The 17,327-nt window shown below is 39.0% G+C and overlaps 1 protein-coding gene across 1 annotated transcript in view; it reads right to left on the bottom strand.

Annotated features, from left to right (window-relative positions):
- Positions 1–7,283: 7,283 nt before the first annotated feature.
- ST6GALNAC5 (ST6 N-acetylgalactosaminide alpha-2,6-sialyltransferase 5) overlaps positions 7,284–17,327 on the bottom strand; it is a 184,982-nt gene continuing 174,938 nt past the window's right edge. Inside the window, exon 5 of the mRNA XM_034653716.1 lies at positions 7,284–12,525. Within this exon, the coding sequence (XP_034509607.1) occupies positions 12,294–12,525 (232 nt within the window). The 3' untranslated portion in view covers positions 7,284–12,293. The remainder of the gene's footprint in view (positions 12,526–17,327) is intronic.

Below are 17,327 nucleotides of genomic sequence, written 5' to 3'. Positions count from 1 at the left end.
GTTGTCACAAATGGCCAGATTTCATTCTTTTTTATGGCTGAGTAATATTCCTTCATATCGATATATATATATCACATTATATTATATATATATTATATATTGATATATATATATCACATTATTATATATATATATATATATATATATATATATATATATCTCACATCTTCTTTATCCATGGACACTAAACTTCCTTCCACATCTTGGCCTTTGTAAATAATGCTGCAACGCATATGTATTTCTCAGTTCATGTTTTTGTTTTCTTCTGATAAGTAACCAGAAGTGGAATTGCTGGGTCATATGATAGTTCTGTTTTTAATTTTTAAAGGAATCTCCTTATTGCTTTCCATAATGGCTGCACCTATTTACATTCCCACCAACAGTGCATTGCAGTTCCCTTTTCTCCACATCCTCATCAACATTTGTTACTTCTTGTCTTTTTAATAATAGCCATTCTGACAGGTGTGAGGTGATGTCTCATTGTGGTTTTGATTTGCATTTCCCTAATGATGAGTGATGTTAAGCACCTTTTGTCATGTCTGTTGGCCATCTGTATGTCTTCTTTGGAAAAGTGTCTATTCAGCTCTTCTGCCCATTTTTTAAGATTGTATGTTTTTTTGGTGTTGAGTTGTAAGAGTTCTTTGTATATTTTGGTGTTGACCCCTTATTGGATAGATTATTTGCAAATACTTTGTCCCATTCAGTAGGTTACATTTTCATTTTATTGATGGTTTCCTTTGCTCTGCAAAACCTTTTTAATTTGATGTAGTCTCATTTGTTTTTTCTTGCTTTTGTTGTTATTGCTGGGACCAGTGTGAAAGAGCTTACTGCCTATGTTTTCTTCTAGAAGTTTTATGGTTTTAGTTTTGACATTTGAGCCTTCAATCCATTTTAAGTCTACTTTTTGTATAGAGTGTAAGAAAGTGGTTCAGTTCATTCTTTTGCATGTAGTCTGGTTTTACCAGCACCACTTACTGAAGAGACTGTCTTTTTTCCACTGGATATTCTTGCCTCCTTTGTCATAGATTAATTTTGTGTGTGGATTTCTTTTTGGGCTCTGTTCTGTTCTATTTTTCTATGGGTCTGTTTTTGTGCCAGTGCCATACTGTTTTGATTACTATAGTTTTGTAATATAGTTTGAAATCTGGGAATGTGAGACTTCCATTCTTTCCATTTTTCCTCTTTCTCAAGATTGCTTTGGCTATTCAGACTCTCTTGTGGTTCCATACAAATTTTAGGATTATTTTTTCTAGTTCTGTGAAAAATGCCATTGGTGTTTGATAGGGATTGAATTGAATATGTGGATTGCTTTGGGTGGTATGGACATTTTACCAATATTAATTCTTCCAATCCATGATCATGGTATGTCTTTCCATTTATTTGTGTTGTCTTTAATTTCTTTCATTAATGTTTTATAGTTTTCAGAGTACAGGTCTTTTACTTCTTTGGTTAAATTTATTCCTAGGTATTTTATTCTTTCTGACACAATAGCAAATGGGATTGTTTTCTCAATTTAAAATATCTGAAGAAATGGGAAGACTGGATGGTTTTTTCTTATAGTACAATTCCTAATCTCAGAATAATACAGAATAAATGATGAAAATAGAAAAAACCTCCAGCATTTGTCAAGTACCACAGTAACAATTATTGCCTCAAGAATCATCTGTGGATGCTAAAATTTGTGCTTATGTTGAGAAACAGGAAATTTCCATATTTAAAAATATCTTCCTGTAAGATTCCTAATAATTATAAAGGGTGAAATAGTAACTTTATAGTGGAGAAACCTGAGACATCACTTGCATGAGTCAGGGTTTCCCCAGGGGGAAAAAACCAATAGGATACATCTCTCTCTCTCTCTCTCTGTACAGATTTAGCTCATATGATTGTGGAGGCTAGCAAATCTGAAATCTTGGGCAAACTGGCAGGCTACAAATTCAGATAGGAATTGGTGTTATAGTCATCAATCTGAAATCTGCAGGACAGGCTAGCAAGTGGGAAACTCAGGCAGGGTTTCTATATTGCAGTCTTGGGGGAGACTTGCTTCTTTTTTCAGGAAATCTCAGACTTTGCTCTTATGGCCTTCAAATGATTGGATGAGTGCACCCCCACCCCCCACACACTATGGAGGGCAATCTGCTTTACTCAAAGTCTACTTTGATTCTCAGTGTTATCAAATCTAAAAAAATATCTTCACAGCCATAGCTAGACTGGTGTTTTCCCAAACAACTAGGCATCACAGCCTAGCCAAGTTGACACATGAAATTAACCATGACACTACCTTAATATAATGATCAAATTTAGCATCACTGTTAATGAGACATATTGACATCTTGTACCTGCTGATACTATGCACTTAAAAGAAGTACATCACTTTAATGGTACTATATGACCTTCATTTAAACTCAGCAATCACTGAGTTCATTTAGCTAAAATGCTGAATATAAGATCAATAAACAAAAATCAGTTGTATTTTTGTATATACTAACACAAACAGGTAGAAAATTAAATTAAAAAAAAACCCTGTTTATAATAGCACCAAACCTATCAAACACCTAGGAACAGATGTAAGAAAAGATCTCTATGTGGAAAACTTCAAATTGTGTTCATGAATTGAAATACTTGATATTGTTAAAATGTCAGTTCTCTAGGATGATCGGTAGGGGAAGAAAGGGATAAAGAAAGGGGGGGGTAATCAGAAGGGGGAATGAAACATGAGGGACTATGGACTATGAGAAACAAACTGAGGACTTCAGAGGGGAGGAGAGTGGGGGAATGGGATAGACTGGTGATGGGTAGTAAGGAGGGCACGTATTGCATGGTACACTGGGTGTTATAAGCAACTAATGGAGCATCGAACTTTACATCGGAATCCGGGGATGTACTGTATGGTGACTAACATAATATAATAAAAAATCATTAAAAAACAATTAAATGTCAGTTCTCCCCAAACTGATCCAAGAATCAATGCAATCACAATAGAAATCCCAATATGTTTTATTAAATATGGAAAATGACACTCTGATTCTAAAATTTTATGTGTATGTGGAAATACAAAATACCAAAAATATTAAAGCAATATTGAAGGTGAATAAGCTGGATACTTCCTACTTCTAGATATTGAGACTTATGAAGTTATAATAATTAAGATAATGTGGTAATGGTGCAAAAGATAAAAATGATACAGAATTTTAAATTAAGAGACAATCCCACATGTATATGGTAGCCTATTTATTGCAAAACAACACTAATTCAGTGGAGAAAGGGTGGCATTTACAATAAATGGTGCTATATCACTGGATTTCCTTAAAGCGGGGGGGGATCCATACCATGACCCCTACCTCACATCATATCCCAAAATTAATTTGGGATGGATCACAAATCCAAATACAAAAGGAAAAAATATAAAGCTTTTCTTAGAAGAAAATGTAAGAGATGGCAATGGGCCAGGTAAGAATTCTTAATAGGGGGGCGCCTGGGTGGCACAGTGGTTAAGCGTCTGCCTTCGGCTCAGGGTGTGATCCCGGCGTTATGGGATCGAGCCCCACATCAGGCTCCTCCACTATGAGCCTGCTTCTTCCTCTCCCACTCCCCCTGCTTTGTGTTCCCTCTCTCGCTGGCTGTCTCTATCTCTGTCGAATAAATAAATAAAATCTTTAAAAAAAAAAAAAGAATTCTTAATAGGACACATATTATACATGAAATCCAGATAAATTAGAATTAAAATTATTAAAATTAAGAACTTTCAGTCATTAAAATAGACCATAAGACAGTGAAAAAGCCATTCACTGCAATATATGTAACAAAGGAGTTGAAACTATATTATATAAAGAATTCCTGTAAAGAAGAAAAAGCATGACAACCCAACTAAAAGACTGGTCAAAAGCTTAGACTAGGCATGTCACAAAACGGGATATGCAAATAGTCAACAAGCATATGAAAAGATGCTCAACTTCATCCTTCATCAAGGAGATGTTAATCTAAAGCCATAATGATGTAGCCAGCAAAAGGGATACATTTATAAGGACTGCTAATACCAAGCACTGGTAAATATGTGGAGTAAATGGAGCACTCAGTTATTGCTGATGGGAGTGTAAAATGGTGCAACTAATTTGGAAAACTGGCCATATCTACTAAGGCCTAGCACAGGCATACCCGTGACTCAGCAATTCCATTCCTTGCCATATTCCCAATAGAAACAAGCTCTCTGTCCATCAAAGTGCACATACAACAATGTTCATAACAACTGTATTCATGGTAGCCCTACACTGGAAATAACCCAAAGACCACCAATATTAGAATTGCTAATTCCGTTGCAGAGTGATACCATATAGTCACGAAAAAGAACCACTGCTATATGCATCAACAGAGATGAATTTTTTCCCCCAAAGATTTTATTTATTTGAGAGAGAGAGAGAACATGAGCAGGGGGGAAAGGCAAAGGGAGAGGGAGAAGTAGACTCCCCATTGAGCAGGGAGCCCGACTTGGGACTCAATCCCGAGACCATGGGATCATGACCCGAGCGGAAGGCAGATACCTGACTGACTGAGCCACCCATGCACCTGACAGTGATGAATGTTACAAACATAATTTTGACTGAAAGAAGCCAGAACCAAAAAAAGTGCACAACATAATTCTATTTATATGAAATTTAAAAATAGGCAAAACAAATCTACACTGGTGGAAGTAAGAAAGTGCTCACCATTGACAGGGAGACTGACTGCAAGAGAATGTGAAAGAACCTTCTGGGGTGCTGGAAATGTACTATGCTGTCATCCTAATAGTGGTGACATGGGTGTACAGAAATATAAAACGTCATCAATCTGTATACATAAAGTTTGTGTACATTATTGGATAAAAATACCTTGGCAAAAATTAGTCATTTAAAAAAAAGAATCTGTAAGACATTCTTCAATATTCAATAAGGTGAGGGGGAAATTGCCCTACAGGATACCAAGACTTATTATAAAACTATAATAAGACTGTGTGGTATTAGTACAAAGATAGACAATTTGGGTAGAATGAAATAATATAGAGGACAGAAATAAATCCTCACGTATATGGAAGTCTGATTGCTGATTATTGGAGAAGAATTAATTCAGTAAAGGTGCTAGGACAGTTTGTATTTATATAAATCAAAAGTGATTTCTACCTCACTTAATGCAAAAATATAAATACTTTACTGCCACATGAGAGACAAAAACTTTGAAATTTTTAAGAGTAAAATATAAGGAAATAGTTATTGATCAGGAGCAGTGGAAGATTTACTAAAGAGGGTGTAAGAAGCTCTAATCATATAAGATAGAAAACATGACTACATTGAAATTAAAAACTTCTGTTCATTGAAAATCACTATAGAGAAAAAGGAAAGACAAGCCACAAATTGGAAGAAGATATTTGCAAACATACAGTCAACAGTAAGTACCATCTAGAATATATTGAGAATTCTTTAAGAGAAAAAAGGAAAAGTGAACTAACCCAGCAGGAAAGTAGACAAAAATGGGTAGGCATTTTACAGACCGGATAATACTAACTGAAGAGAAAACACACTAAACCTGATAAGAAATCAGGGAAATGCAAGTCAAGATCGCAATGAGATACAATTTACATGTACCAGAAGGGCAACATTTTACAGTCTGAAAGTCAAGTGTTAGCAAAGATGTGGACAACGAGGAGCTGGATAATTAGCATAAAGTGGAGTATAAACTAGATGTGGACAATTAGGAGTATAAAGTGTCCAACCACTTTGGAAAACGTCTGGCAATATCGTGCACGTGGGTACAATGTTACTCCATAGCTCAGCAATTTTATTCCTAGGTATACTCCCTGTGTAAAACTTCAGCACACATGTACCAAAAGAATTTCCCAGGATTGATCATAAAAACATTGTACATATTAGCAACAAACTGAAAACCCTAATGTTCACCGAAAGAATGGATAAAAATAAGTTATGTTAGAGTCACACACTGGCATTACATAATCATGAAAATAAACTAGTTACATGCAAAGAAAATGGATATGTCTTGGGAAGAAAAAGCAAGTTTTGGAAGACTACATACAATGTTGAAGTCTTATAATGTTTATTACTATGTAAAACTAAATATATTGTTTATTGATATATCTGTATTTAATAAAACTAATATTTAGAAAGTAAGAGAATGGTAAATTGAAAATCCAAGACAATAGAAAGAACACTCAAGTGGCCTTCAAGGATAGTGGTGATAGTCTATGTTTGTTTCATAATTTACATATTTGTCACTCGTTTAATATGTATCAAATATTACATACATTGTGAATATGATGTAATAGAGTATTTCAATATTCTAATAGAAATTGCTACATATAGGTTAAATTTCTGCCAGGAAGTACCTGGTGACTGAAAGCAGAGACCCCAGCGACAGACCCTGTGGCTTCTAACCAACTCCCAGTGACTAGCTGCATGACCTTGGGAAAGTTACTCACGTGCCCTGTGCCTCGGTTTTCACAAATGTAAAAGGGGAATGATAAAATAACCAATTTATTAGGGCTATTGTGAGGATTAATTGCAGTTATACATATAAACCTTTTAGAGGATGCCTGGGACATGGCAAGCCATGTGTCAACTCTCATCTTCATTTCCCTGGGGGCCAGATGCACTTCTCTTACTCTCAGTTTACTTATCTGCACAATGGGATAAGATTATCATGAATAATATATATAAAGCCCATGACATTGTGCAGACCACCCAGTAGATATTTAGTGAAAAAATTTAATTTTAAAGATTTTGATTCAATCTCATGGAAAACAAAACTTATGTTTGGTTTTAAAATTAAAGAACTAGTCTCATGGTAAAAAAGTAAAGATGCTAACACTTGAGATGATTTCTGTACATAGCAAAGACATTCTTTTAAGTGTAGTTAGATGTGGCATTTACCAGATTTCTCCCAATATCCCAGCTGGGATTCTGTTTGAAATCCTACTATAATGTCTTTCCTAATATTTTATGAAATAGCATTTTGTGATTACAATAAAGATTTTGAAAATGTGGAAAGATCTATAATCCTGTCCATTCAGGAAGAAGCATTCTCTCAGTTTCATATAGTGTCCTAGCCCTTTTTCTATGGTTTTGAAAATGCAACTGAGATCACACAAATAATGTAGAAAAGCAGGCAAGGAAAGAAACGGATTCCAGAGTGCCCACATGTTCAAGAAGGTAATGATTATGGTTCCTTGTGGAGGCCCCTATTGGCCGCTGACTCACCTTACTGACTTGGTTCCATCTTGCCCTCTCTTGTAACCAGGAGATAATTGGACACCAGATACTGGCCAGGCGGCGACTCAAGACGGTGATGGGAATGCTCCACCTGAGGGCAACTTCTCCCAAGAGTTCTCCTTTCCCCTCACGTTCCGGTAGGGCTGAAAGCATTTGGGATCTGCTTCATGGAAACAAAAGTGTTTTGGGGGTTTTTTGTTTGTTTCATTTTGATTTTAAGATAAATGTATACGTAATTGTTTAGACCCTCAGAAATCATCAGTTGGAATTCCCGGCAGCTTCGGGAAGCTGTCAAGTTGAAGGCAGGCGAGAACTCATCTCATTTTAGCCTCCCTTTTGTCAGAGGAGTCAGAGCCTGGGCTGCTTCTACGTATGTTATAGCATTTGTCAATATTAAATTTAATTTGTGCTAAGAGCAGCTTGCTAACAGCGAGAACACAAAGCTTGCTGAACTTCACTTTGTCTCTGTGTTCAGTATGGCCAACATTAACAAGCCTAATGAATACAGCTACATTATCCTATCCAAATCTAGGTCAGTTCTGTTGATTAAAAACGTTACAGGTTTGAGGACTGACCCTGTAAAAACCCACTTAAAATTTAACTACTTCATCCCCTATTCTGTCTCCTGCACTTTCAAATGGAAGAACATATATGGTTACCAATCCAATGGGCCACCATTAGAGGTCATCATCAACAACAGACATTTATTGAGCGCCTATTGTGTGCAAGGCACTGTACTAGGCATGGGGCTACAAAGACAAAGGAGAAACTGTCCCTGCTCTCACAGAGCTTACAATCTAGTTAGGCTAACAGGACACATACGTAAAGAGACATGAACAATCCAAGGTAGCATACAATATTAGGGCACTGAGTAAAAACAAACAGGATCGCAGCCTTTTTTTGCTTTTCTATGGTGGCTCAGTATCCTGAGTAGGAGGGGATGAGTGAGCTGGAATGGAGGGCTTACTCCTCTTCATTTTTAAGCCGACAGACACTCTCTCACCTCTCTCCACTCCAGAGTATCTTCTGGCATGAGCTAGAACATAGGCAGTGGATTCACTTCTCCCCGCAACGTCTTAGTATTATAGTTCTCTTTGAGGTGGCCCTTCTGTAGGGTGACCTGACCCACTGGCCCAGTTTGTCTGGGACTCATCCTAGTTTTAGCACAGAAAATCTGTCTTGAGGCTCCCTCCACCCCTCCCCCAGTCTGGGGAGCAGCAGGATGGTGCTTCTGAAGTACCTAGTCCTGGAGCCAGATGTAGTCCTCCCTCCTACTATGCTCATTGCCTGGCACAGCCCACCCCAAACCTGTTCCCCAGGTAGGTCTCTAGTTAAAAAACCTACACGGAAGACCTTTACAGCCTCCAAAGACTGCTGATTTAAGAGCCCAGTGTAGACGATAGAAGACAATCAAGAGAATGATGGCAGAAGGATGGGATTGAGGTTCCAGAGAGAAGCAGTGAGGATGGAAGGAAGGGTTGGGTCAGGTATGAAACATGTAGGAGTGTTACCTTCACCTCCTAACACTGCAGAGAGAAGAGGAATCTCAGAGTAAATCCGAATTAACAGTCTGAATCATCACCCCAGTGGAATTCAGGGTATATTTCTGAAATGAGGTCACTCCTTCGTAAGGGCAAATATTTGGGTGGGTATTAAATTGGTATGGATATGCTCACAAAAGACAGTATGAATCTGGACAAAATTCCAGTTTATTCCTTTTACTTTTACTTAGCATTCATTTAAATAATTCTAACTTTTGAGGTGAGTTTTTATTTTAAAATAAGATTATATCCTTCAATTATAATGTAATTAAAACAGATCGGTAATGGAGACTATTTCAGGAAACAAAGGTAATCTGTCCTGAGAGGTGCTGTTTGGAATCTGACGCACATACCTGGCAGTAATGTCAGGATTCTGAGAGAACACACACAAATTTCTCTTTCAGGTACAGCATTTTATGTTTTGCTTTAATTTATTTTTTTGAAGAAAAGCTCTCACTCTGAAATCTTAGGACCTTGGAAGTTCCTGAATCACTCTGGTTTTATGTCTAGCCCTTAGGAGCATATCCCAGGGTTAGTGAAGCACAGGGACTTAGCTACCAAACACCCATTAACCATAATGGAAATCACACAGCAAAGTCCCCACGCAGCACAGTGAATATTTACCTCCTAATGTTCTTTTAATGTACGCTTTCTTGGGTGAATATTTACTGTAGAATATTAAATGTAAGATTCCTCTTTTTATGGGCCATTTGAAATGATTGATTTTGTTTGTGAATTCCTGTATCTTTGCCCATAATGGCTATCTATTGTAATGGCCTCTGCCAAATGTTCTTGCGTTGAAATAACAGACGCCATGGATCGGCCAGCTGTGGCTTTGTATTACTGGGGTCTTAAAAGCGAGGAGGTAGCTGATGACACAGCTGGGAAAGAAGAAAAAGGTGTATAACGTAACAAGTATGACTAAGGCCCCAACACAATTGGGTATTGAAATCACTGAGGTCTGTAAACATGCTCTGCCGTCATCTTTTATATCAGAGTTGATGTTTAATGGTGTTGAATGGTGTTGAGACCGAGAGTCAGGAGATGATAGTAGCAAGGTAAGAATTCAGTTGCCCATAACCAGCTCCGTCGGCACAATCTATCAGAATTCCAGGCATTTTCTTGAAATGGTATAATAAATACCACGGCCCAAGTGATCAGTCTTATACCTATTTATACCATATTTTTAAAAAATATAAATTCCCATACTCCATATCTTAGCTACATTTAGATTTAAACTATTTCCCAGTGAAGCCAGGGATTTCAGATTTGGTTGCTTTACACTCTTTTGAGTATTTGGGAGGGAGGAAGACATTACAAAAAAGATGGAGTTATCATATGATCTTTTTAAAAAAACAAAACAAAACAAAAAAACAAAAACCAAATCCTAAAACCTAGAGATAACACAGGCATTTGAGATGTTATTAGATTAGATAATACAGTTACATTTTTGCAGGTCCAAAGTATGCTTTTCCATAAAAATAAAACTTGTTAAAGGAGCTACTTACATCTGAAAAACATAATGTCCTCAAGTGATGGTAAAGTGCCCTATAAATCAATCACGTGGAATTCATGTTCTCTTGCATATGCTCACAAAGCATTGTGTGTCCAGAGTCCGTGCTGCAGAAGAGACTGTGTTGGAATAAAATTCTACAGTCTCTTTAAAAACTATGAGGAAGTTTAAAGAACACATACATTTCAATTGTACTGGCTTTTCACAGATCAAGCCACACCACAATAATCTCAACTTTGTTTCTGTCATATAAACATCCAGACTGCATTTGCACCCCAACCACAGCTCCCTACATAATTAGTAGTACGAATTAGTGCAAGGGAATGGAATCTTAGTACTAACTGAGGAAAGGGAAAGGAAGTGGCAATGTGAAAAACCTTCTTTAATCACAGGTCAGGTCATGTTCTCTAAAACAATGTCGGTCTCCATACGTAATACTTGCTGGTGCCTTTGAATTTGGCATTGGAAAAACACATGCTTCTAAGTCATTTGGAGAATTTAAAAACACTGGTATATTTTTAAAAAGACTATATTTGAAGAATATCACTTGCTTAATTGAAGGTCCTTCATACTGCTATCTTGGCTCTGAATAAAATAAGTCCTTCATACTCCTCCAGACCAGAGAATGGCTGTGACTATAATGTAAGACTTGGCAATGAGTGAGTCTGAAAGTTCACAGGATAAATGACTTGTACGATAGGGAATTTCCTTGTGTTCTCTTCTCACAGACTGACAGAAGGGCTGTTCCTTGCTCCTGTAGCCAGGGAACACCACAGAGGTTCTCCCTCTCTTTCTTACCTTTTTTTTGGCCTCCCCCCGCCCCTCTTTGGGAGCAAGAAACACCAGAAAAGCAGGGGGTAGACTGTAGCCAATGGAGACTGGTGAGGAAATTATGTTTTTAACCACAGAAGGAGATAGATAATAGGGGAATAAAAAGACCCCCTAAAATCAGGCTTTTGTTACTGCAGAAACCCCAGCATTCCAAGTGCAAAGTCCTCAAATGGGTCAATGAGAGGCTTACAGAATTTTAGATTCAGAAGGAAACTTATACTGTCATCTGGTACAAGGACATCATTCTCAGACGAGGAAACTAGGGTTTATGCCAAGTAACGTACACCAACTATTACTAAAGACAACTATTTTCAAGTTTCTTTTGTTAGTGTCTTTCTGTTGTAATAACACAGTTTTTGGTTTCCAGTTTTGTCACATGGAGCATTTCTTTACGTTAGAAAATATCATTGCTCTTCTTGAAGCCTAAGGGTTCAAGAAACGCAATGTGACATTTCCAAGACAACCGCACGCTAACAATGAGCATCGTGGACCCAGTGACTCACCGGCCCCACTCTAGGTGTCTTCCAACTACCATTCAGGGTTAGAGTTAAGAAGGATAAATTACCACGTAATCATAATCTATAAAAATACTGGCCTAGAGTACACTAAAAACTCTTAATAAATAAATACTGGGTATTTGCTTTATGAAAGTCAGTGGAGATGTGCTCTTCAGAAATCATGTCCATACTTTCAGACTGCTTTTTACAAATCACACATACAGCGCCCAACAGATGACACGGTTATAGATCAGGTTAGGATACAACTTGGTAGAAAAACGTCTTTCGATGTGGCATTTCTACAAAGGAACACAACTAACATTGTTGAGTTGCTCGTGTTTCGGTTTTGAAGGCAATACTTAAAAAGATCCAGAATGTTCTTTAGCCACGGCAGCATCATTGACATGGGTGTTTAGCTCCTACGGTAACCCCTGTTGCAAGGGGTGACACTCATGAGGACGTATTAGTTCTGGAAATTTCTCCTTACAAACCAACTGCACTGCTTGGTCGTCATGCCTCCGAGGCACCTGTACATGTTGCTGATTGAGGAGTTCCCTGCTCCCGATTCGGTCCCTCTTTTGCGTCTGGTGGCTCCAGAAGTTCAGTGCCCTGGCGTCTAATACGGTAGGTACCTGGGATTTTGGTCTGGCACCCTCATTGCTCAGAACACAGGTTTATTCTCAGGAGGCTTTAGAGCAAGTGATTCTGGTTTCCAGTCTGGTTGAAAAAAGTGAATGTTGAATGTCCGTGCCCAGTTCTTAAAGACGCGTTTCTCTGTGATGAAGCGGTGATGACTGCCCTTCCGTCCTCGCTCGTGGGAGAGGTACATGGTACATTCATCAGGTCCAAACGGTTCATAATAGTGATAAGGTACTGAAGGGTGACTGGGATCCCTGTAGGAGGAAAATGAAATGATTGAGTAAAGGGGAAAAAAATTCCTTTGATCAAGCTGATGAGCACAACGCATATTTCCAAGTTAAATAAATTGCAACGAAGGGTTTTTCTGAAGTGTACAGGATAAGCAAGTGGAAAGGTTTTGAGGTGGTGAAATGAATGCACTGAGCATTATTTTCCAAGAAAGAGATTAAAAATGTATATGGGACCTGCGGGTGTTTGGAATTTAGAAACTTACCTATTACTACGACACGACTATAGTTCTACTTTTGCCTTACAGGCCAAAGGAGCTATAAGCAGGCACAAAGATATTTACAAAACAAAAACATCACATCTGCCTCCCCATCCCACCCCCGCCCCGCCCCAAATCCTCCAGAGGCTTCTAAGTATAACAAGAGCATGGCTTAATGGGTGTTACATGAGTTGGTTCTCTCCAGAGTCTTCTCCTAACCCAGCCTTGCCCGCTGTGCTCCAGCCATACTGACCTTTCTGGTCATCAAGCTTGACCTTCAGGCCTTGGCGCGTGAAGGCAGTCCCTTGGTTATAACACACCCCTAACCAATTCACTCCTCATCGTTGGATATTGACTTCGGTGTGTCCTCTTCAGAGAGGCTTTACCTGACACCTGTCCCTTTGCTCTCCCTCTCAGTCAGGTTTATTTTCCTCACAGCATTAATCCCTCTCCAGAATTGCTGTTGTTTACTTCTTTATTGTCTGTTCATGAGGGCAGGCCTTTGTCTTGTTTCTAGTAGGTGCTCAATAAATAATTTTTGAATTTCTGTTGTTGAAAGAAATTTTATATGGAGTTAGCAGCTAAACAGCAAATCTCAAGAAATTTTATATGGAGTTAGCAGCTAAACAGCAAATCTCTAAAGACAATTTCTCCTCCAGCATGGAAAGCTGATGATCCTGGTTTGATCGCACAGAACGAAAATAGCAAGCACGATGCCACTGTTTTCTTCTTGTTGCTCTAGGTAGATGACGTACTCAAATCCAGAGTGTCTAATTCCAGAAATTCCAAGTCCTCAAATCCTTGCATTATAGCCTGATAGCCGCAGCATTTTTTCTGCTTCTCTATCCCTATTTCATTTCAAGTGAGAAACACCGGCTCATTTCTTCAAGCTAGTGTGCAAAGGATTAACATGTTGAGGCAGTTGGGTGCCCTGTTGTAGGGTTACTAAAATATCTAACCCCCGAAGTCCTGGTCTCAGACTGGTTTCCATTCTAGTCCAGTCCACTCTACTTCTTCAGTCTTGAAGTCTAGATGATAAAATTAGTCAAGGTATCCCAGCAGGTAAACCTTCCTGTCTCAAGCTACACTCACCAACTGGTTTTGATGGAGAGCTTAGTTAGTGCTTCTCTTAAAAGGCCAATCACCTTTCCATGCCCGGTGCCCTGGGGTCCCCACTCCGGTCACTCGGGCTCTACTCCAAGTACAGTGACTTTGTTTCCCAGGGATGTTCATCTTGCTGGATACCTATTTGTTTTCTTCAGAGGAGATCAATACACAAATAGCTTCTAGAGTAGCAACTTTACTGAGGTCAGGGATCGAAGTCTTTTATCAAGAGGGGTGTCAGGTTTGTGGCTCTGACAACAATAAACCTTTTGAGCGGCCTCTCCTCTGAGGTTAAAGTTCTTCCAGGAAGAGAGATTTATTTTTGTCATGCAGCATTTAAACGTTTCTCATCCTGGGCTGGATGCTATGCGGAATTAATACTTTGTATCTCTATCATGCTTGTCTCGGAAGTATCTCTGTGTTCTACAGTGAAACAACAGATCCAATCCTATCTAGTTATTAAAGATTTCACTTCTTTACCTACTCCAGAAATTGGAATCCCGTTAAAATTTTAATAGAGGGTATTTTCAATACAGAAAATGCATTCTAGGAAGAATTCAAGTTGGAACTGACCACCATGAAGAAAAGCATAAATAAGAAAAGATAGAAATTTGTGAGAAAAATGTCCCCGGATTCATATGGCATAATTTGGGGAACCATGCCAAATTCACTGCGGCATAGTATACCTGGGGGTTAAGCTTTTATTCCAATATACATCAGGTTTTAAATCTGATTTATCTGCACTTTGAACATATTACTGGCATCAATCTGATTAAAGAAACAATTAAGCTTCTAAAAATATCATGAGATTCAGTTGGCACCTAGGACTACAGAGAAATTGGAAACCAGCTAAAGGATGCTGTAAGATCAATTTCCTTATTCAGGAAGACCATCTCTTGGAATGAAAACTTATCTGGCTCCCTATTGATCCTCTAAAGGGAGAATTAAATTTACACATTTAATTGCTATGATTTCAAAAGGGTCCAAATAACTGGGGTTGTTTCCACACTTTAAAACTCTGCCCAAATGGCCGAGGAGGGCTTTGTGGGCCTTGAGAAGGCAGAGCCCACTCACCAGCAGGAACAGGCTGCCATCCTCTGTAATCCACTGCTCTGTTCAGGAAACCCTTCCCAGTGTAAGGTCATAACTCCTTAGGTCTTTTCTCAAACCTGACTTTCTAAAGGCTGCCGTAGCTTTTTCTTCCTTCACCTGACCCGACAGCAATAAATATCAGCAGAGTTTCCACATCAGGAGGCTACCGTTGTAAAGGAGGTTTCTGGCACCCAAGTTCCTGTTCCGGGGCCAGGAGAAGCTGAGGCAGTGGAGGTGTGGGGGCGGGGTAGGGGCAAAGATCATCGCAGAGCCAGGTGCCCAGGGGGCTGCAGCCTGTCATCAGCACCCCAAGGGCCACCTCAGGAATAAATCCTGCAAAATGATGTGCCGAAGGATTTTTGTTTCCTTACAGAGGAAGCAGAGTGGGGTGGGGGAGGAGGGAAAGAACAAACATTCAGTGCACACAGGGAGCTTTAAAGAAACAGCATTGCCTGTGTTCCACCTCCACGGATTCGGGTTTAATTGATTTGGAGAGGGTCCCAGGCATGGCTATTTTAAAAGGTGCCTTCGGTTTGAGTATCAAAATAAATAATGGTAGTATTGGATTATAAAACCCATAAAATAAAAGAAATATCCATGAGTCCATAATGATTTCAATAAATAACTGAATCTATAAATAAATGAGGAAGAAGAAATGACATTTCCTTACAGAAGAATTCCAATTAATAAATCCAGAGAGAATGAGGGAATAGAGGAATTACTATTAAAACAGGCTTGTAACTGTTGCAGGCAAGGTGCGCTGATGAATGAAACATTAGTGGGAAAAAAGATGAAGAAGAGAAATAGGTTATTTGAATGAAGTATCTCCCCCAAGATATTTATTAATGACAAAGGAAAAAATAATAACTTCTCAGTGAGTGACCCAGCAGATACCACCTTAGCGAAGCGATCAAGGTTAACATTGCCAGTAATAAGACATTTGACATCACGTGTCTGTTGACACGGATGCTGGGAAGGGCTTACTGCTTCTGTAGTACCCTCCCCAGGAATTCATAGCTTCAGTCCGATCATGAGAAAACATCACACAAATCCACATACAATTGGCTAACAGACACATGAAAAAATGCTCAACATTACTAGCCATCAAGGAAATACAAATCAAAACCACAGTGAGATACCACCTTACACCACTTAGGCAAAAATCAACAAAACAGGAAACAACAAATGTTGGTGAGGATGTGGTGAAAGGGGAACCCTCTTACACTGTTGGTGGGAATGCAAACTGGTGCAGCCACTCTGGAAAACAGTATGGAGTTTCCTCCAGATGTTAAGAATAGAGCTACCCTATGACCTAGCAATTGCATTACTAGGTATTTACCCCAAAGATACAGATGTAGTGAAAAGAAGAGGCACGCGCACCCCAACGTTCATAGCAGCATTGTCCACAATAGCCATATTGCGGAAGAAGCCGAGATGCCCTTCAACAGACAAATGGATAAAGAAGATGTGGTCCATATACACAATGGAATATTACACAGCCATCAGAAAGGATGAATACCCACCATTTGCATCGACATGGATGGAACTGGAGGGGATTATGCTAAGTGAAATAAGGCAGAGAAAGACAATTATCATATGGTTTCACTTACATGTGGAACATAAGGAATAGCATGGAGGACATTAAGAGAAGGAAGGGAAAAAATGAAGGTGGGGAAATCAGAGAGGGAGATGAACCACGAGAGACTATGGACTCCGGGAAACAAACTGAGGGTCTTAGAGGGGAGGGGGGGATGGGCTAGCCCGGTGAATGGTAAACAGGGCACGTATTGCATGGAGCACTGGGTGTTATACACAAAAAATGAATCATGGAACACTACATCAAAAACTAATGAGGTACTGTATGGTGACTAACATAACATAATAAAAAAAAAAAATTCAAAGTGAGGGACCTCCCCAGTATCGACCAGATTTCTTTAACGTTGTGAAACATAAGGAGAGGCTGAAGAACGGTTACTGACAGGAGGAGACGGAAAGCTGGGATAAGTTAACACAAAGAGATCCTGGAGTAGGTCCTGGAGGAGATCAGGGACATCAGCAGGAAAACTGGTGAAATCTGAATAGAGTCTGTCTTTTGGGCAAGAGTTTTTGTATTGGTGTTGATTTCTTAGTTTTGATCATGGGATCATAATCATGCAAAATGCTAACATCAGGGGAAGCTGGGTGAAGGGTGTACAGGAATTTTCTGTGCTATTTTTGCAACTTTTTTTGGGTAAGTTTAAAACTTTTTCAAAACAGAAAATTACAAAAACATGTTAATGTTGAAAAGCGCCTTAGATTCTAATATACAGCCAGGTCAGAGGCGGGTGATTTCGTTCAGTACCTGCTAAGCTCTCGTGCTTCACTTCCATTAGC

The sequence above is a fragment of the Ailuropoda melanoleuca genome, chromosome 2, assembly GCF_002007445.2.
Source record: "Ailuropoda melanoleuca isolate Jingjing chromosome 2, ASM200744v2, whole genome shotgun sequence".
In the NCBI taxonomy this organism is placed as follows: domain Eukaryota; kingdom Metazoa; phylum Chordata; class Mammalia; order Carnivora; family Ursidae; genus Ailuropoda; species Ailuropoda melanoleuca.
Note: the sequence above shows the minus strand (reverse complement) of the source record. Positions and strands in the feature narration are given on the sequence as shown.